Source organism: Caretta caretta, chromosome 7 (genome assembly GCF_965140235.1).
Source record: "Caretta caretta isolate rCarCar2 chromosome 7, rCarCar1.hap1, whole genome shotgun sequence".
In the NCBI taxonomy this organism is placed as follows: domain Eukaryota; kingdom Metazoa; phylum Chordata; order Testudines; family Cheloniidae; genus Caretta; species Caretta caretta.
The window spans coordinates 113,907,522-113,929,505 of NC_134212.1; the positions used below are offsets into that span (position 1 = coordinate 113,907,522).

A 21,984-nucleotide genomic window follows, 5' to 3' on the forward strand; every position below is an offset into this window, starting at 1 on the left:
CAGTCTAATCTCTGCTCTCCTCACAACTGAGAAACCTTTGGCTTTCACTCAGCTGCCTGACTTTGCCATGGCTGCATTTCAGATGTAGTGTCTGTAAGATATTGATTTGCACCAGAGAAAGGCAGCAGGTTCAGGAGATGGGAAAGAGAATGAATTTGCTGGATTAAACTTGAATAAAACTCACTTTTCTCTTTCCCTCTCCAGACGCCCGTTTCCACCAGGAGACCGGGTTACCTTCAATGGAAGGGATTGTCTCTGTCAAATGTGTGCTCAGCCAATGTCATCCAGTCCAAAAGAGATTTCCAGCTCAAGCAGTAAGTATGCAAAAGTCTTTCCTAAGCTTCTCATATGTCCAGGAGCCTCAAAAGTTTGCCATGTTTTAGTTATTTTGAAACCAACTTGGTTGATCCTTATTTGTTGTGAGGATTCTGGCTAAGTTCTGATCTCTGGGAACCCATTACTTCTTAGCAAGGGCCCTAGAAAGGCCTATGTTACTGTGGATGGCAAACACAAATTGACAAGTTAGAATCTAAACTAAGTCACCATGACCTCTGTCTGAAGCTATTCTGAAAGAAACAGTAGATGCCTTTTTTAGGCACCAAGTGGGCTATTAATGATGAAGAGGACGTTTCAGAATTTGTTGGTCATAGTTTTTCCCATGTGTAATTGCACAGGGTTAAGTGTTCTGTTTCAGAAGAGGATGGTGTCAGGGGAAATACATTCTTGCCTCTAATCTGTAACATTTAGTGTAATTACATTATCTTCTAAAAATAGTGCCAGCATGATTGTCTGAATCATGCCTCCAGTACAATGATAGTTATGTGAACAAAATCTCAGGAGATATTTTTATAAAGGCTTTGGGGAGGGGGAGGGGATATAAGGAGATTGGAAAATACATGTGCTTTGTTCCTGTATTTGAATGCTTTTTAAAGCAAATAAAAGTTCACCCATCCACAACATATTACAGTGCAACAATGATTTTTATCCATGGGCATCATCAAAGTTAGAGATGGAAAAACCTTTTAAATGCTCCAGCTCCTCCCTTGAGAATGCAGAGTTGTTTCCTGCAGCACATTCTTTAGTGGCTTATCCAGTCTAGTTTTAAGTCCCAAGTGATGATGCTTTTATCACTTCCCTACCAGTATTGGACCTGTGCAAGGAAAACTGCTCTATATTTTGGGGGAAGAGCAGTAAATGCTTTGAGATTCTAGGATGAACGGTGCTATATAAGTGTAAATCTGGCTTATATCCCTATTCTGTTGATGAGTAAACAGAGGTTCAGATGTTATGTGGCTTGACTGAGATCTCAGTCACTTACTGAAGTGGGAAATGAAAACCTGGTCTCTCTACTCCTTGTTTCTCTCTAACTACTAGACACACACTCTCCCCAGTGTCATGAAATGCCTTGGAAGTGAGTCATCTTATAAACTGTAAGTGCAGGGACCAAATCAGTTGGGGAGAATCCAGTTACCTTTAGGGCTGTTCTGAGATCTAAGGAACGATCTGGTATTTACACTTCTGAAGCCTTATGAACTAATGTAAATATCCCAGAGGTACTGCCGGCATGGGAATGACCTGGGATCTGAGAGATCCATGCTGGGATCTAACTTCTTGAATTATTGTCTGTTAGGAAGGGTAGTCCTCTATGAACATATAGGCTATAGGGGTTATAGATCAGTAAGGCTATGTTTTAGTCACAGGTATTTTTAGTAAAAGTCATGGTCACAGGCAGTAAACAAAAATTCACGGCCTGTCACCTGTCCATGAGTTGTACTATATACCCCTGACTAAATCTTGGGTACTCGCGGGACAGGTGGCCTGGGGACACCGTGGGTGCTCTAGGGCAGGGGGCGGCCCAGGAGTGCTCGGGGGCTGGGGGTGGCTGGATGCGCTGCCGCTGCTGCTGCGGGGAGGGTGTTTGGCAGGGCTGGCAGGCTCCCTACCTGGCTCCGCGTGGCTCCCTGGAAGTGGCAACATGTCCCTTGGCTCCTAAGTAGAGGCATGGCCAGAGGGGCTCCATGCACTGTGTTGGACCTCTGCCTAGGAGCCGAGGGACACATCGCCGCTTCCGGGGAGCACCTCCCCCCCCCCCCCAAGATAAGTGCGCCCAGAGCTCTTGCCCCCTCCCACGCCCCAACCTCCTGTCCCAGCCCTGAGCTCCCTCCCACATCCAAACTCCTTCTGCTGCTGTGGGGGCTGCGGTGGCCCAAGACTGCCCCAGCCACACTGGCCGCTGCATAAGTCACAGCAGTCCTGGAAAGTCTCAGATTCTGTGACTTCCATGACCTCCGTGACAGACTCGCAGCCTTATAGATCAGTCTGTACCAACAAAAAAGCCACATATTCTGTGTTTGGGGGAGGGAGGTATTAATGGCTTTTATTTCAGAAAAAATGTTTACATTGGTTCTTGTAATCTATTATAGCAACTTTCTGCTAGTTTTAATGCTTCATGAAATGATAGTTAATGATTCTAAGGAATGGTAGGAGGAAAAATAGCAGAATAAAGGCAATGGATTTCCAGGAGGCAGATTTTAGGAAACTTAGAGAATTGATAGGTAAGATCCCATGGGAAGCAAGTCTAAGGGAAAAGAGAGTTCTGGAGAGGTGACAGTTTTTTAAAGAGACATTGAGAGTAAAAGAGAAAACTACACTGATGTGTAGAAAAGATAGAAAGTATGGTAAGAGACCACCTGGGCTTAACCAAAAGATCTTCAGTGACCTGAAACTCAAAAAAGAGTCCTATAAAAAGGGGAAGCTAGGTCAAATTACATAGGATGAATGTGAAAAACCAACACAAGCATGTAGGAACAAAATTAGAAAGGCCAAAGCACAAACGTGATTAAACTAGCTAGGGAAAGCATTTTACAAATATGTGAGAAGCAAGAGGAAGACCAAGGACAGGGTAGGCCCACTACTTAATGAGGAGGGGAAGGCAATAACAGAAAACGCAGCAGTGGTTGAAGTGTTAAATGCCCTTTTTTGTTTCAGTTTTCATCAAAAAGTTAAAAAGGATTTGACAACTAAAGTTCTAAACATCAGTATAAATGGAGTAGGATCTCAGGCTAAAATAGGAAAAGACCAAGTTAGAATTACTTAGACAAGTTAGAATTACTTAGTCAAGTCAGCAGGTCGTGATGAAATACATCCTAGAATACTTAAGGAACTGGCTGAAGAGGTATCTGAGCCATTAGCAATTGTCTTTGAGACTCATGGAAGTAGGGAGAGAGACCAGAGGACTGGAAAAGGGCAAATATAGTACCTATCTATAAAAAGGGAAATAAGGACAACCCCAGGGAATTATAGACCAGTCAGCTTAACTGGAAAGGTAGTGGAGCACATAATTGAACAATCAATTGGTAAGCACCTAGAAGAAATTAAGGTGATAAGTAACAGTCACCATAGATTTGTCAATAACAAATCATATTCAACCATCCTAATATCCTTTTTTGACAGGCTAACAAGCCTTTTGGATAGGGGGAAACAATAGATGTGGTATATGTTGACTTTAGTAAGGCTTTTGATACTGTCTTGCATGACCTTCTCATATACAGTGTAGAGAAATATAGCCTAGACTAACCTGCTTTAAGGTGGGTGTACCGCTGGCTGGAAAAGCATACTGAGAGTAGTTATCAATGGTTCACAATCAAGCTGGAAGGGCATATTGAGTGGGATCCCACAGGGATCTGTCGTGGGTCGGTTCTATTCAATATCTTCATAAATTATTTAGATAATGGCTTAAAGAGTACAGTACACTTAGTTTGCGGATGATACCAAGCTGGGAGAGGTTGCAAGTGCTTTGGAGGACAGAATTAAAATACAGAATGATCTTGACAAACTGGAGAAATGGTCTGACTTAAATAGAGTGAAGTTCAGTAAGGACAAGTGCAAAGTGTTACAATTTGAAAGGAATGATCAGTTGCACAAATACAAAATGGGGAAGGACTGCCTAGGAAGGAGTGCTGCAAAAAAAGATCTGGGAAGTTATAATGGGTCACAAACTGAATATGAGTCAATGTAATACTATTGCAAAAAAGTGATCATTCTGGGATGTATTAGCAGGAGTGTTGTAAGGAAGACACTGGAAATAACTCTTCCAGTGTACTCAAAACTGATAAGGCTTCAGCTGGAGTACTGTGTCCTGTTCTGGGCACCACACTTTGGGAAAGATGTGAGCAAACTAGAGAAAATCCAGAGGAGAGCAACAAAAATTAGTAAAGGTCTAGAAAACATGACCTACAAGGAAAGATGGGGAAAAATTGAGTTTGATTAGTCTGGAAAAGACCGAGAGGGGACATAACAGTTTAATTTCATAAAAGGCTGTTATAAAGAGGAGGGTGCTAAATTGTTCTCCTTAACTGCTTAGGATAGGACAAGAAGCAAGGGAGATTTAGGTTAAGACATTAGGAAAAACTTCCTAACTGTAAGGGTAGTTAAGCACTGGAATAAGTTACCTAGGAAGTAATTTCTGTCACTGGAGATTATTAAGGTTAGACCATCACCTGTCAGGGATAGTCTGCTTCATTCTGTCGCAATTCAGGGGACTGGACGAGATGACTTATTGAGGTCCTTTCCAGTTCCACGTTTCTATGATTTCCTGCATTCTAAGAGAGACCACAGACATAGTAATTTTGTATTATGCTTGCGCCTAAAGGTCCTAATGAGAGGTGGGGTCCCACTCTGCTACGTGCTGTAAAACCACAGTAAAAGAGCCTCTAACAGCTTTAATATACTGCTGGGAAACCTTTGTGTGTCTTGTAATTTTTGTGAATGGACTTGTAGCTAGATACAGTTATAATTTCTGGAATTTCTGGTCATTTTAGTGCAAAGTTTCACCAAAAAGAGAGAAAAATAAAGTTGGGTGCAGGATGTGTTCATAAGTCTCAGAGAGTCTAATGAAGAGTCCTCTTAATATATTTCTTCCAAGCGATGCCAGGTTACTTCAACTCTGTGGCACAGTAGACTGACATATCTTGCTGACATATCTTGCTGACACTAATGGATAAATTGTAACTAGTGTAAAATATTCCAGATCTCCTCCACTTGCTCCTGCAGGCTGAGTCAGTCATCATCAATCTTTGCTGATGTCTTTTCCCATCTTTTCAGTAATGTTTGTAATTCAATTCCATTCAGAAGAGACTCTCATTCTTTGAATATGTCTGTTTTATGTCACGTACTGTGGTCAATTTCCTCTCGTTACTCTTAAGTAGATTAATGAGGAAGCTTATTTCAAAGAAAGTAAAGGTGGTGGTGGAGGAATGTGGTAGGCAGAAAGTTCAGGATTGACTGATTGATGTCAATCTAGTCAGTACACTGCTGCCTCCTACTGGCCGTCTTGGGGATTAGCTCTGTCCGTCAGTACACACTCTCCTGATGGTGCCTAGAATCATAGAATATCAGGGTTGGAAGGGACCTCAGGAGGTCATCTAGTCCAACCCCCTGCTCAAAGCAGGACCAATCCCCAATTAAATCATCCCAGCCAGGGCTTTGTCAAGCCTGACCTTAAAAACTTCTAAGGAAGGAGATTCTACCACCTCCCTAGGTAACGCATTCCAGTGTTTCACCACCCTCTTAGTGAAAAAGTTTTTCCTAATATCCAACCTAAACCTCCCCCACTGCAACTTGAGACCATTACTCCTTGTCCTGTCCTCTTCTACCACTGAGAATAGTCTAGAACCATCCTCTCTGGAACCACCTCTCAGGTAGTTGAAAGCAGCTATCAAATCCCCCCTCATTCTTCTCTTCTGCAGACTAAACAATCCCAGTTCCGTCAGCCTCTCCTCATAAGTCATGTGTTCCAGACCCCTAATCATTTTTGTTGCCCTTCGCTGGACTCTCTCCAATTTATCCACATCCTTCTTGTAGTGTGGGGCCCAAAACTGGACACAGTACTCCAGATGAGGCCTCACCAATGTCGAATAGAGGGGGACGATCACGTCCCTCGATCTGCTAGCTATGCCCCTACTTATACATCCCAAAATGCCATTGGCCTTCTTGGCAACAAGGGCACACTGCTGACTCATATCCAGCTTCTCGTCCACTGTCACCCCTAGTTCCTTTTCTGCAGAACTGCTGCCTAGCCATTCGGTCCCTAGTCTGTAGCTGTGCATTGGGTTCTTCCGTCCTAAGTGCAGGACCCTGCACTTATCCTTATTGAACCTCATCAGATTTCTTTTGGCCCAATCCTCCAATTTGTCTAGGTCCCTCTGTATCCTATCCCTCCCCTCCAGCGTATCTACCACTCCTCCCAGTTTAGTATCATCTGCAAATTTGCTGAGAGTGCAATCCACACCATTCTCCAGATCATTTATGAAGATATTGAACAAAACCGGCCCCAGGACCGACCCCTGGGGCACTCCACTTGACACCGGCTGCCAACTAGACATGGAGCCATTGATCACTACCCTTTGAGCCCGACAATCTAGCCAACTTTCTACCCACCTTATAGTGCATTCATCCAGCCCATACTTCTTTAACTTGCTGACAAGAATACTGTGGGAGACGGTGTCAAAAGCTTTGCTAAAGTCAAGAAACAATACATCCACTGCTTTCCCTTCATCCACAGAAGCAGTAATCTCATCATAGAAGGCGATTAGATTAGTCAGGCATGACCTTCCCTTGGTGAATCCATGCTGACTGTTCCTGATCACTTTCCTCTCATGTAAGTGCTTCAGGATTGATTCTTTGAGGACCTGCTCCATGATTTTTCCGGGGACTGAGGTGAGGCTGACTGGCCTGTAGTTCCCAGGATCCTCCTTCTTCTGTTTTTTAAAGATTGGCATTAGCCTTTTTCCAGTCATCTGGGACTTCCCCCGTTCGCCACGAGTTTTCAAAGATAATGGCCAATGGCTCTGCAATCACAGCCGCCAATTCCTTTAGCACTCTCGGATGCAACTCGTCCGGCCCCATGGACTTGTGCACGTCCAGCTTTTCTAAATAGTCCCTAACCACCTCTTTCTCCACAGAGGGCTGGCCATCTACTCCCCATGGTGTGATGCCCAGCGCAGCAGTCTGGGAGCTGACCTTGTTCGTGAAGACAGAGGCAGCTCCCCCCCTAGTTGGCTCCTCTAGCACTTGCACCAGGAAATTGTCCCCTACGCTTTCCAAAAACTTCCTGGATTGTCTATGCACCGCTGTATTGCTCTCCCAGCAGATATCAGGAAAATTAAAGTCACCCATGAGAACCAGGGCGTGCGATCTAGTAGCTTCTGCGAGCTGCCGGAAGAAAGCTTCATCCACCTCATCCCCCTGGTCCGGTGGTCTATAGCAGACTCCCACCACTACATCCCTCTTGTTGCTCACACTTCTAAACTTAATCCAGAGACACTCAGGTTTTTCTGCAGTTTTGTACCGGAGCTCTGAGCAGTCATACTGCTCCCTTACATACAGTGCTACTCCCCCACCTTTTCTGCCCTGCCTGTCCTTCCTGAACAGTTTATAACCGTCCATGACAGTACTCCAGTCATGTGAGTTATCCCACCAAGTCTCTGTTATTCCAATCATGTCATAATTCCTTGACATCACCAGGACCTCCAGTTCTCCCTGCTTGTTTCCAAGGCTTTGTGCATTCGTATATAAGCACTTGAGATAACGTGCTGATCGCCCCTCATTCTCAGTATGAGGCCGGAGCCCTCCCCTCACAGACATTCCTGCCTGTGCTTCCTCCCGGTATCCCGCTTTCCCACTTATCTCAGGGCTTTGGTCTCCTTCCCCCGGTGAACCTAGTTTAAAGCCCTCCTCACTAGGTTAGCCAGCCTGCTCGCAAAGATGCTCTTCCCTCTCTTTGTAAGGTGGAGCCCGTCTCTGCCCAGCACTCCTCCTTCATGCCATCCTCCTTGGCTGCCATCACATCTGCTCCCGGACCCACGTTGCTCCAAGGACTGCGGCGTCATCTTCAAGACACAGCCTTCTGGCCGTGTCATGTTCTGTGCTCCCCCCTTTCAGAGGCCCTGCAGTCAATGGTCCAGCTACTTCCCCAGAAGCGAGTGGGGGGGACCTGGGCCTGCTCACTACTCCAGGTCCTGGCCCAGGGACATTGTAGATGGCAACCACTTGCTGTGTCACCTCTAGCTCAGTACATTTCCCTGGGCCACTTCCCCATGGCCCCAGCACCTTCTTCACCCTTACCTCAGGGCCTCAACATGCTAGTTCTATCAGCCAGCCAGGAGCTCCCTTGTTTCTGCTCAGCACTGCTCTGTCCAGGATGCTAGCTTCCATTCACCTGCAAGGCACCCAGTCCTCCCTCCTTGAGCTCCAGGGAGGAACTGACCCTGCTTTGCCTTGTGGCTTCTTCTTATACGGGCCTCTGGGCCCAAATTGGCTGCTCCTCGCAGCCCCTCTTCTATTGGCTGCTTCCTGCACAGCCTTCCTATGCCTCTATTAACCCCTTACAGGCCATAGTGGGGCGGGCGCCCCATCACAGTTCCCACTAGAGCTTTTTCTGGTTTGCAATAATATTAACATGCAGTTTGCTCATCAGTGTTACTTCAAAGTTCGGACAAATGAAAGGCAAGTTGACAACTCTTCTTGGAAAGTTTTAAGTGAAAGCAAATGCCTTTTATATACAAGAGTTAATTCTCTTTAACATAACCCTAATATTACTGCAACCTTTTCTAATGCAATGTCAGTGGAAATCAGAAGAAAAAGCTACTGAATAATTCATCTCTTGATTTTCCCTGGAATTACCTGGGGTCCTACTGCAACCTTAACCATTTTACATGCTTGATATATTTCCTCAACTCCAAACACATTATCTTTAACAAGTAAGGCTTTTTTTTAAAAAAGAGCTGTTTCAGTCTGTACCTCTTTCTTCTGGTTTCCTTGGACAACCTCCTCTCTCAAAGTACAGCAGCAAAGTCTTAGTAATCATCATTCGTAATGTAGGCATGCCAGCCCCCTAAATACCGCAAGCCCTAGGTGGTGAATTATTCTTATTCTTATTGATGTTAACAGAGAATCTGAGGTAAATGCCTGCAAATAGCTCTAAAAATGTAATGGACTGTGTTTTGGTACCTTAACTTTGTTTTATTTGACAACTTGATAAATGTGAAATGATCTACAAAGGTGAGGGGATATATAGCCAGATGCCTAGTGGCTCACATGTGATGAGAAATGATGGCATTTTAAAGATGCCAACTCCGGGTGGAGAGAGGGTGTAGGGACATCAACTGGAATTTTAAAAGTGCATTGTTGGAGACTAGGAATCTGGATTTCTGGGTTTGGTTCCCAGCACTGCTGTGTTGTAACTATGGACATATCAATTGATTAGCCTCTGTTTACCCAGCTGCTAAATTGGTAACATGAGTCCTAACTCTGAGAGCTGTTGTGAAGGTTAATTTAATCACTGCTTATAAAATGCATTGAGATTCTGCAATGAGAGATGCTATGGAAGTGTACAATATTGTCAGAATTCTAACTCCTATGCACCAGGAAGCAGAGTAGCATTCTAATTGAGTGTAAGAGTCCTTGCAGCTAGAGCTAGTCAGAAACTTTTCAGTGGAACTGTTTTCCATTGGAAAATGCTGCTTTGCTGAAATCTAAATGTTTCTTAGAAATGTGGTGATCCTGATGGCATTTTCGACAGAAATTTTTTGAAAATGATTGAAAATTGAAATCATATTTTGTTCTTTCTCATTTCACTTAGAGCTTCATATTTTGACTTCATGTTAATGTGTTTGGACTTAATGTTAATATAATATTGAAGATCAATAATATTTTACATTTACATATTATAATATTTTGACATTACAAAACTAAAGTTTTCAATAAGGTTGTTTAAATGTGTCTGAATCAAAATGTTACAGAATTTCTATTCCACAAAACGTTTTGAGATTTTGACTCTTGATCTTGATTTGGGAGAAAAACAAATTTTGAAATCTCAAAATTTCCTGTGGGATGGAAATTCTGTTTTCCAACCAGCTCTACCTCCAGCAGAGTCATGCTGGGCTCAAGGAACATATCTGCCTGCTCAATCTCTTAGTGTTTCCCATTGTTCTGTATTTTCATCCCTGTCTCGAACAGGCTGTCCCTAGGATGGCATTTGGTAGACAGAGCTCTGCCTTTGACCCCTAGTCGGTCTCTAGTATGCAGGCTGTGCAGTTGTCCCTACTACTTCCGGTGAGCTAACCCCAAGTTATGAAAGCACTTTGCTAAGCCTTGCTCCTTTTTATTTTTGTCTTGCCATTTCAAGGGGGATCATAGGATGTAGCTCTTCCTTTGTAATGCTTCTTTCCGATGTGTGGCGCTCAAAGGTGATATTGAGCAATAACTCAGTAGTGCGGGGTTGGGACCATTTTGCCGTTCCCATATTACTTAAATGACAAGAGCATCCTGACCCGATCCTTGGCAGATGGGAAAGGGGCCTGGGAGTGATCTGGAATCAGGCACGGTACAGAAAAGGTTGAGAACTACTCACTGCTGCCAGCCATTGAGGAGAGGCAGTCACCCCACAGACAGCTCCTTCAAATCAGCCAGGATGCTAGTGTTACAAGGTAGATAATGTGGGGTGGAGCAAAGATTGATTGCTCAGTGATTATTTGGTATTTTCTCTCCCTCCACTTATCCAGCACTTCAGTAAAGACAGGGATCTGGATCAAAGCCTTTCTCCCCACACATACAAGCTTAGTATGGAAGCTGTGGCTTCCATCATATTCTAATTTCTTCCCCCTATGCCTCTAAATTGAAACCACCATCTATTAAATTGAGTTGCTTTTCCTGGATGCTTTGTATGTAAAGGGGCAGTTACTAAATGAGGATAGTTACAAAATAAGCATACATGGTTATTGTACTGCATACCCTGTATATGCATAATGGTAGTGCAAATGGCTTCATTGGCCAGGAATGCCTTTTAGTCTGTGTGCATTAGGCACGGCACAGGCAGCCCTTCCTCGCTGATGTGGGTCTTGTCACTGCTATCCAGACCAGATCTCCATACTCTGTACATAAGGCTATCCTTGAAGACCCTTGGCAGTTTCCTCAGGTGCAGAATCAGGTGGCCCACTTTGCAGGGCTGATAGGTAGGAGGAACACGTTTCATCAGTGCTCTGCAGACTGCTTTGGCTTTCTTTTCACTTCCAGTTGCAAGCTGTGGCATTGATGATGATCTGCAAAGCCCTGTATGTCACCCTTTGGATAGTGCCTCTCTCCATATCTATCACCATGGCATTCGAGGTCACGTGATGTGCTTTTGCTAGCAGTTCTAGATTTGTACATATGGGGGTTTCTGGCAGGGCGTTGGTCTGACAGAGCCAGTTTGTTAATCTTCAAGGCATAGTGCAAAGCTGAGCTGTTCACGTAGGCTTTTGGCAAAGGGGTGTTCTTGTTTACTGGATTCTGTCTTAGGTAATATTCTGACTTGTTTTTAGTATATGTTAACGGGCCCAGAAACAATTGTGAATAGTGAATAAAAATAGTAGTCTATGTACTGTAATTCTTTGATGTTAATGTAACCATGCTCTGAGCCCTTTAACCAAACAATTGAAACATATTTGCTCTTACTATATAGTAGCATTATTCAAAGTACCAGTCAAAAGAATATTATTCCTGGGGGAATTCTGCGCCAAAAAATTCAAAATTCTGCACACAATATTTTAAAATTCTGCAACATTCTGAATATTATATTTGTCAAAATAACACAATATAATCACATCAGTTTCAATTATTTTTGGTCATTTATTTCAAAATACCTGTCAGCAAGTATGTCTGTTACAATACAGACAACAAAAAAGATTCAGGAAATGTTTTTTGACAAATAGATTCCTGACTAGGCATATTAATGCAGAACTCTGAGTAATAATTCATTTAAAGTACAATACAGAACTGTATTTCCCGCATCCCTTAGAAGCAGTGCAAAAGCTTGGGGAAGTCAGTAGTAATGGAGGAGCTGAGTGAGAGGGAAGTAAATTCCTGGGAAGGAGCCTGGGTGTGAACTTGGAGGGTTGTTGGTTATGGGAGGGAAAAGTATGGAATAGGTTTTTTGGGGGCTGGGGAAGGATTCTTAGGGAGCTTCCCTCATGCAGACGCTGGCTGACCCCTAGCCTCTCCCATTCAGTCAGGTACATCTGTCCCTGTCCCCATGTGTTCCTATACCCCCATGTGTCCTTGCACCCCCTGTCCACATGTGTCCCTCCACCCCCACTCAGATACCCTTTCCCCCGTCCCCATGTGGCCCTGCATCTAAGTTCCTTCTAAGCCGCATGGCCATGCAGCTGCCTATTAAGCCCCATGCAGGGGCTCAGGGCTGCAGTGGGAAGAGGCGGCCCTCTCCACCAGCCCCAGCATGGACCTGCCACAGTGGGGAGAGGCACCCGGCCCGAGTGCAGGCCTGCTGCAATGGGAGAGGCGCCCCTCCTCACCAGCCCCAGCAGGGACCTGCCCCGGATTTGCTGCGGGAGAAGAGCCCCTCCCTCGGTCTGGCCCAGGCCTGCCAGAACTGCCAGGGAGAGGAGTCCCTCCCTCGGCCCGGCCCAGCCCTGCTGGAGCTGCTGCAGCGGGGGGATAGACACCTCTCCTCCAGCCCCAAGCTGCTGCTGCGGTCAGAGAGGGCTGGGGGGAGTCCTCTCTCTCTCTCTCTCACTCTCCCCACTGCAGCCTCAGGGCAGCCTGTACCCCAAATGCCTCATCCCCAGCCCCACCCCAGAGCCTGCAGCCCAACCCTCTGCCCCAGCCCTGATCCCCCTCCTGCACCCCAAACCCCTCGTCCCCAGTCCCACCCCAGAGCCCACAACCCCAGCCAGAGCTCTCATCTCTCCACATCCCAATCCTTTGCGCCCTGAGCCCCCTCCCACATTCTGAACCTCTTGGCCCCATCCCCACCACATGAATTTAGTTATGTGCACCAATATGAAGGTGATGTGTCACACATCACCTCCATATTTGTGCACATAACAAAATGCATTCTGCACATGGATTTAAAAAATTAGAGGGAACATTGCCCTGCACCCCCTTTGCCTGTCCCTGTCCCACCTCCCACTGTCCCCATGTGTCTGTGTCCCCACCCAGCCACCCCCTGTCCCTATGTAGCTCTGCACACCCTTCCCCAAATAGCCCTGCACCTCCCTCCCCCCTGTGGTCCTGTGCCTCCACTCCCATTCAGCCCCTGCCCCAGTCTGTCCTCCCCCACCAGCCCTTATGAGCCCCTGTCTGGACACACCCCCCAGCACCACGTGATGTCTGTGTTTCCATAGCCCCTGTCTCGTGACCTGGACCACTGTGAAGAAGGCAGGCTCTCTCTCTTCCCTCACTGGTGGGGATCTGCAGCTTTGTTCTATTGCCACAGTACCCTCTGGTGGGCAAAGGGCAGAACTGCAGCAACATTTCAGCAGAAACTTTTTTCTGTGCAAAAAATTAAAAATATGTGGGGCTCATTAATTATGCTCATGTTCAGTAGCACAGAATTTCCCCAGGGGTAGAATATGTAGAGTATTGCCCAATAACTCGGCATTACATTAGCAGATATGTAAGTGCAGTTCCAGGAAAAGTTTCCCCAGAGATGAGTGTGGCAGTCTAGGAACATTGGAAGCTCAACTGTCACATTCAGGAAAAGTATGTCAGGAACCTAAGGTCTCTCCAAGGGTATGTGGGGGAGAGAATTAGTTGTTCCAGGCATGGCGTAATGTAGGTCTTGGATTGCTGGTGTTATCAGGACTAAAAAGCCTTCATAAAAAGTGCAATTAGATGTGCCTTGTTGCTGCTGCTGGAGTAGAGACCTGTTTGGGTTAGTGTTCTCCAAACACAACAATGGAAGTTTACTCAAGATAGTCTCCAGAAGTGGTGACACAGAGGTTGCTGTGCTGGGAGCAGGTGTTAGACAGAGGGGCTAGTTTGCAGTGTTTGCAACTTGTTCAGAAACAGGAACCTGTGTGAATGAGTCGGTATGGTCAGAAAGGATGACTTAGTGCAGCATAGTACTAATGGCATTGTCAGTACCTGCTGCTGGCTTCTGTATCACCTCTGACTGGCCAAGGAGAACAACGGCCATTGTAGATACTCAGTGGGGAAGATTCTGGTCCTGAGGTGTGCTGAGTGCCTCTTCTGAGATGCTGTGCCCCTCAATCCTAAGGATCTTGTGGGTTTGGTTCAATGAATACCTAACGCTCAGTGTTAAAACTGAAATTGGTTCTGTCACCCAGACTGTAATGCGCCTTTGTGCAAAAATAAATAGGTATGTGAGTGTCAATTAAGGACAGAGAATCAGGCTTAAGTTAGGAATCTCTGCTTCGTTTGGTCTCTTTCACAGCCCCAATTTTCATATTATTGCAAAGTGCTGCTGCCCAAAGGGTGTTCAGGTAAAAGTTTTTTTTCCCGCAGGACCTGAACCAGTAGCTGTTTTATGCTGAGGCTTTACATGTTGTCCCATTTACTGGGTATGTCAGAGCTGTGTAGCTTGTGGCTGTTTTCAGATTTCTTCCACCTTACTCTCACTGAATGGTCTCCGACTCCACAAGCAGGTCCATGAAATCAGATGGGCTTTCGGAGCAGGATATTAGCAGAATCTCACCTGCTGTCTGCTGTATCCCAGGCCATGAGCTGCTGCAACCAATGAAGCATTGCCTCCTCCCACGGCTTCAAGAAACCCCATACTTTTGTTCCATGGACTAACAGGCCTGGGAGTGCTGCGGAAGTTGAGATGGCTGAGTGATCAGACACACAAGGGGGTGAAGTAGTATCTTTTATTGGACCATCTTCTCTTGGTGAAAGAGAGAGGCTTTCAAACTACACAAAGCTGACCCTAAGAAGAGCTCTGTGTAGCTCGAAAGCTTGTCTTCTTTCACCAACAAAATTGGTTCAATACAAGATATTACCTCCCCTACCTCGTCTCTCTAATATCCCGGGACCAACATAGCGACAACAACACTGCAAACAGTGGCTGAGTGATGGCAGCTGAGATACGGTGATGTTTACAGCTATGCAGGTTGTCCTGCAAATCCACCATGCTATTCAACTAGTGGCATTACATACTGAGAAATCTTACAGCATCCTGGATTCAATTAAGAGTGCAACTGTGAAGAGAACCACCTACTCTTCATTTATACTACAGAGCAGTGACAGCTCCAGCTGTTTATCCCCAGGGCAGAGGGGCTTCAGCTGTGAGTGCTGCTTGTGGGTGGGGTGGGATCAAACTGTCAGTGTCCCACAATGTCCGACACAATGAAGTAGGTAGAAGAGCCCCTGGTGAGGTCACGCACCACCGACAGAGAGGGACATGAACTACGGCAGTAATTATGGCGGTGGCTGTATGTTGACCTACTTAATTTTGTAGTGTAGACAGTGCCCTAGGATCTGGAGAACTGATTTTGCATGCGGTGTATTGGCCAAGTAAAGCAGGGTCTAACTCTCAAATCGGTGGCATTCTGTATATTTCACAATAACTTTTGAGCGTCACATCTGATCAATTCCAGGATATCAGTGAATGTTCTAGGCATTAATGACCAGAACCCTCTTGATTTTGGGGAAAATTGGAAGAACCAAAAGGGGGAAATGGGGGAGACAAAAAGACGCTGGCATCTGGTTAGCACCTCTGTAGGTGGCTATAGATCAAAGAACTGGTTGTTGGCAGCCATTAACACCTTCCAGCATAACAATATCCCCTATCTCAGCTCTGTCCAATCTCCCAATAGCTAGAGTTTCAAAATGCTGACAACCTGAAAGAGAAAGGAAAGAAAGAAAAGCATGGGGCGAGGAATGGGAGCACATGCAGAATCCTGGGAATAGGGGAAAGAATAATGGGGGAGCCACACATGCCCCCTGGTATGGACAGAATGGGGAGAAAGGTAATACACAGACCCTGGCAGGTGGAGAATGGGGGACCCTGGTATTGGGGGGAAATTGGGGTGCACAAAGCCCACACAAGGACACACACGGGACACACACGGAACCTCTGATGGGGAGAAGAGGAGAAGGGGATACTCAGACCCCTGGACCCCTGGAAGGGAATGGGGGTATTCTTGAATGGGGAAAAAGTGGGGCGTTGGGATAAAGGGAGAATGAGGGAGCACACACCGCCCCTGGTATGGGGGAAAGTGGCTATATGGAGGGTTGGTGGGAGTCTCTGAAGTAGAAGGGGATGTCACACAGGAAGGTTTAGTGGGGGATAGAGGGATGCGAGAAGCCCATGGGGTGTGCAATGCACTCAGTCTACAGAAGCAAAAAAAGTGTGCAATCTCTAGTCCTAAACTCAACAGCTTTTCTCCACTTTGTTTTACAATGCCAGCGTCACAAGGTTACTGTACCACTGAAACACAGGGCAAACATGGGGCCTAAAATCTGGAAAATGCTGAATGATCTCTCAGGTGGCTAAATATTTTGATAACTCCCAGAGCTATTTGCAGACATAAGAGGATCCTGGCCACCTAGAACGTTCTGTATGATTGAAGACCTGGTAAATATTCAACCCTTCACTTCTGGAGAGCTGGCTTCCTGTGTCAGTATCTCTACTGGTTGGAGAAAAGCAAAGAGCACCATTCTCTGAGCACCATTCTCTCATTGCCTGTCGGGAACACACAGAACTCATCAGAAGAAACAGAGGTGACTCCAGCTGGGTGATGTGGCTGAGGATTATTACAGATGGCAGAGTAAGTGATTATGCTTGGTGAAGAACAGCTTGTTTCCCAGGCAGCTAAAAGGGAAGCTGGAATTCCGTGCAGCTAAACAAAGCTTTTGCTTTCATGAAGAGCCCTTCATAATCGAGGCATCGCAAAGCACTGACTAGTGAGTCACTGCAGATAATGATAGTTCAGGGCCTGCACAGGCAAATGTGTCAGCCATCATGTGCTCACAATAGCTTGTGATCATTGGTGACCGAACCATTTGTGATGGCCATGATTCCAAAGTGCAAGTCGCAGCCTGAGGCTTTCCAAGTTCTTCCGGGACCTCCAGTGAATGAAAGTGAAGATCAACTAAGAAAAACATTTAGTGGAGGCCAACCATCCTTGGATAGGTAGTCTGGACTCCGCCAGATCCATCTTGACCAAGACATAGCTAGGAAACTGGCCACAGTGATAAGCAATTTGATTCTCTTTTTGAGAAAAGGTTGCTTTGATTCACTGGCTGTTTATCACTCAGAACATCTTGATCAACTGGGACTTTGTGGATGCTGCCAAGGAGAAAAAATAAACATATTTTCATGTCCCTCATAGCCCCTGCAGAAGAGTCCAGAATTCTTTACTCCCCTTACCTGACACCTTCCAAGTCTCCCTGTCTCACCTATTTACATCAACCCTTTTTGCTTTATCTGCAGAGAATCTACTGTTAGAGGGAGGTGCTGACAATGACTAGGTGGACTGAGGCTGATTTGTTATATTCATTGCAGTGGGAGTTTTGCAAGGAGTAATGCTAAGGAGTGAAAGACTAGGCTGCATGTGTATCAAGAGGGAATGAGATGTGATGCTGGGAGAAGGTAGATGTTAAGGTGACAATACAAAGGCTGGAAAGTGTCTGATGAAAATAGAAGATAAATGGGTGGCGGGGTCTATAAAACGGAACAGTGAGTGTATAGGGAGTAAAAGAAAAGGAGTACTTGTGGCACCTTAGAGACTAACAAATTTATTTGAGCATAAGCTTTCATGAGCTATAGCTCACTTCATCGGATGCATTCAGTGATGCTTATGATAAATGTCTGATGTGGTCTACTGGAATAGACTTCTTTTAATCAAATCCAATCAGGCCTCAAAGCACCATTGCTTTTTTCTTACCCTTCCCAACTGGCGTGTTTAGAGGAAAAACTACAGTCCAATGGAGTGTGTTTGTATACATGTGTGTTTGCACACCAACTAAAATGCTCAATTGAATTTAAAGGGAATCTGTCCACTTGAAATCTAATCAGTTACATGAAGTTCCTTTTGGCTGTTACACCTGCCCATGAGATCTCATCCCAATTTGGTGGCTTTATAGTCATGTTTCCCTTTTACTTTTTGTTTTTCCTTTCCCTGCTGGTTACTATGCGAAAAAACCCCACAATCAGGAAAAACTAACCCACTACACTGGGGAAATGGTGAAAATAACTATTCGCAAAGTGCTGTCAAATGAACCAAGTAAACAAACTGGAAAAAAGAATTTTTGTTACCCCTGTTGGCTAAAGTAATCTGAGGAAATGCTTTACAATGATAGGTCAAAATTGTTCAGACAATGTGGTTTTTAACTCAGTGGAGTCCCTTTTACATTTTACAGAAATATTAACCAGTGTATTATCAAGACAGGTTATCATTAAGTTCACATAGATTTGTGTGTTAAAAGCCAATGCTACCAGGCTGCATCGTTTGTGATTTGTTTCCATATTTAATCTATTAAAAGGACCTTATCAACGTATGTTTCATAATTTTTTTAATTGCCTTTTTCCCTCCACCCCCCACCCCCCCCCCCACTTGCCATTCACAATTCTCTTTGAAACTGAGCTCAGTTTCCCTCAGGAAATTTATCTCCCTCCATTGTGTGCACACTGCTTTTTATTGTAAAATTGCCCAGGAATGCAGGGCTGCTGGCATGGATTTGTTTTGCTTCCAGTGAAAAGGGAACTGGCACCTTTTATTCTGACATGGGTGGGCAGATCTGATTGCAAGATCGATGCCTTCAACACTAAACTTGGATCCAAATCTGACATAGAAAAATCCTGATTTTTGGTGGGAAGGTTCAAATCCATATCCTGAGCTGAACTTTTGTAGCTCAGCCTCTCTTAAAAATAAACAAACTGTTTTATTATTCTGGTAGTGCCCAAAGGCGTCAATACCATACAGATGAATAATAATTGGTACTTGGCAAACGGATAGAGATTGGTCACATTTTCAACCCTTTGCAACGGTGTCCCAAGTGAGTTCAATAAACTTGCACGGTCCTAATGAAATTCTTGCATTTTTAAAACCAGAAGCAGTTGTTAGGATTTCCTTATTCTGCGGTTAATTGTTTACCTGGAAGAACCCATCACGGTGCTTTGCCAGCTTTCAGGAATAAGAAAAGAAAAGTGATCAACCTTCAATGGCCCCAGGAGCCCTGTTGGGAGTATCAGTACTTTACCTGGGTGTATGAGAGCCATGTGAAAATAGTGAATTCTGCAATATGATTTCAGAGCTGCTATTTACTGCTACTCATCTTAGCCCTGATTCGGTATGATCTTTAAGCACATGTAATTTTAAACAGGAGTGAAGATTCCAATGAAGACTGCTCGCTTCCTTTATTTAAAAAAAAAAAAAGTGGAAAAAAACAAACAAGTAAAAATGCACACTCTGATTTGTGTTCCCCCATGCTGGTGCGGAAGGGTGTCAGTTCCATGTCTCTGTACCAGCTGATGCCTTGGTACCTGGCTGGGGACATGGATTCCCTTGGGATCTCCACAATAGGGGAGGGAGCAGTTTCAAGCTCTGGCTAAATGCCTGCTGCCAGGGGCTACTCGGGAGGATGAGTGCATCTTTTGGGAGACCTACAGGTGTCCCTTAACGTCCAGCACTGCTAATGTCTTGGTGCAGACTCTCCGGGGGCGAGGTGGGGAGTACATTCAGGGGTGCTTTCCCCCCAAGGCCTCTGCCAGTTAGTATGATGGCAGAAGCCAGAGCAGAGCTGGGTGACCTCTTTGCATAGTGAATTTGTGAGGTGTATGGGAGGATATGGGTACACTCGCTGACAGATTTCTGGGAAGGCAATCCAAACAGCCTTGAGTGAAGTTTGTACGCAGCATGCTCAGGGTTAATGCAGCAGTATCGGCTCCGAGCCCATCACGCTGGAGTGCTGCATGTGATGTGATCAAGCTGTGGGAAAGCTACGCTGCCATTGGTCAAGGGGAGGGAAAGAGGAAAAACCCATTAATTTAGACAGTGACAAATGAGTTGCTGTGCAGGATGCCTCCCTGTTTTGTCAGATGTGGGGAGTAATGCAGAAGCTGCAAAGGCAAATGTATTTTCTGTCCAGATCTTCACAAGCAGAGCATCGTGGATGGCAGCTCATCTGTCATTACTATCCCAGTGTACAGCTTCATAGGGCTCTCTAATGAGGCTGTACATGGTGCTTGAGGGATGAAGATCTTAATGATGTCTTTAAAATGTAATTCTCCACCCCTCCACCCCCCGCCCACATTCGGGCAGACATTCGTGTTCTGTTTCAATAGCCCTTTGTTTCTCGTACTTGCTTTAGCTCTCTGGACACTTCAAATGCGGCACCGTTATGGACTATAAATGTTATGGCGAGAAAACATGTAGGGGCGTATCTTTAGACTGAGCTAGCCTAGTCAGAGCGCGTGAAAGAGACGAGGTGTGTATGGGATACAGTGTATGGGAGCTTTTGGAAACCCCTGCATTTTATATCACTGTGCAGAAGATGTAAACATCTGGGAAGCCATGCTGTGACGTGTTTAGCTTGTGTTGTGCAGAGAGACGGTAACATTGACCACTCCTGCCCAAAGCCTGAGTAATTTGGACTTGTGTGGGGCGCTAAGAGGGGGTTAAGGGGAATGGAATTGCAACTCCTCAAGCAGCAGGTACCCTGTGGGGCTGTAGTGTAACCTTTCCACAGCCACTCCTGGGTGTTGGTGCCACCGAATCCACATAATCATGGACCCTGCAGCCTCAATGCCACTGTAGCTCCATTACATCTTGGCCTATTTGGGACCAGTGTATAGCTTAGGCTGTAGCAGAGCATGCCCCCATGTGGCTGCTGAGCCCTTGTGTCAACCCTCCATGCTGTTTTGTAGTTCACCCAAAGTCATTAGCATATGTTACACAGGCACTAGCGAGTGAGTGGCGTTTGTTTGTAGAATTCTCTTGAACAAATGGTTTCCTGCCCTGAACCTAGTCTGTATTTATCTCCTTTCTATTCAAGTACTATCTGAGTGAGAATTGCCAGCTTTCTATATTTACAACCAGCTGTTTCACCAGGGGAAATAAATGTTTCTGTTAACAGGGCAACTATAGTCTAGTAGGACAGCACAGGCTATTAGCTCACTGTGACCTTAGCCAAGTCACTCAACAGCTCTGTGGCATCAGATGAATAGAGCTAATGATGCTCACTCACCTTTATAAAGCACTTTGGGATCTGCAGAGGGAAAGTTCCAGATAAGTATGAAATGCATTTGTTGTTCTTTTATACTGACAACACTATATTTCAAATGTTTCCGTAATCTGAAGGGGCCTGAACCTGAGCACTGCCAAGCACCTGTAATGCCTATTGTCTTCACTGTGGTCAGAACATCTCAGCATTCTGCTTAATTGGGCAGAATGGATTTTCTTCTTCTTATACTGATGATGATGATAATAATATTAATAATGAAAACTTACTGCAAGTCTAGTGCAGTGCTAGGATAGGAACAATACAATCTGAGAATTTTGCTTTATCCAGCCTCTGGAAGGATGAAAAAGCTAGAACTGCTGGTTAAAAATAAGGGGTGATAAATGAGTAGCATTTGTACATTAAAGCTCGAGGAAGCTGATTCAGGTTTATGGGGTGGCAGATAAATGGCATAGAGAATTGGAGGGAACAGTTACTGGCCATCAGTTTGTCATTCCCGTGGTGTCTTCTCCTGGTTCCACTCCTTACACTTTGTCCTCTGGGGCAAAGTCATCTTGATGTTGCATGTCTTTGCAACACAACATCAGGATGCTCAGACATATGCGTTACCATGTAAGAATCTTACAGCAGTTCCAAACTCCCCTGCCCACCTCTCTCTCACTCACCTTCTGGATGGTAACAGTGTCCAGCATTTGTTTGGTGCTTTCCTTTGTGTGGACTATTATCCAGAAAGTTAATAGTCCATTTCAGTGACATGGGGCCTGATTCTCCTCTCACTTTTGCCGGCATAAATCTGGAGTAACCTCATTGCAGGCGTGGATTTACACTGGGGTAAAACTACCACTGTGAGAGTTGGTTGGGATTTCTCAGGCATCCTCTATCTACTGAGCTTGCACACTGAAGATCAATGACCTTTTTGAGATGCCTAGAGATCAAGAGTTTAACTGATTGGGTAGATATTCTTTCAGCTGCAGTGATTGGGCTGAACTGTTTTCATTATTC

The 21,984-nt window shown here is 45.2% G+C and overlaps 1 protein-coding gene across 8 annotated transcripts in view; it reads left to right on the plus strand.

Moving 5' to 3' along the window:
• Positions 1–21,984, plus strand: part of ABLIM1 (actin binding LIM protein 1) — a 312,371-nt gene that overhangs the window by 170,484 nt on the left and 119,903 nt on the right. For all 8 annotated transcript variants that reach the window (XM_048857014.2, XM_048857012.2, XM_048857017.2 and 5 more), the window contains one exon: positions 205–314. In XM_048857014.2, coding sequence (XP_048712971.2) covers positions 205–314 — 110 coding nt within the window. The remainder of the gene's footprint in view (positions 1–204; positions 315–21,984) is intronic.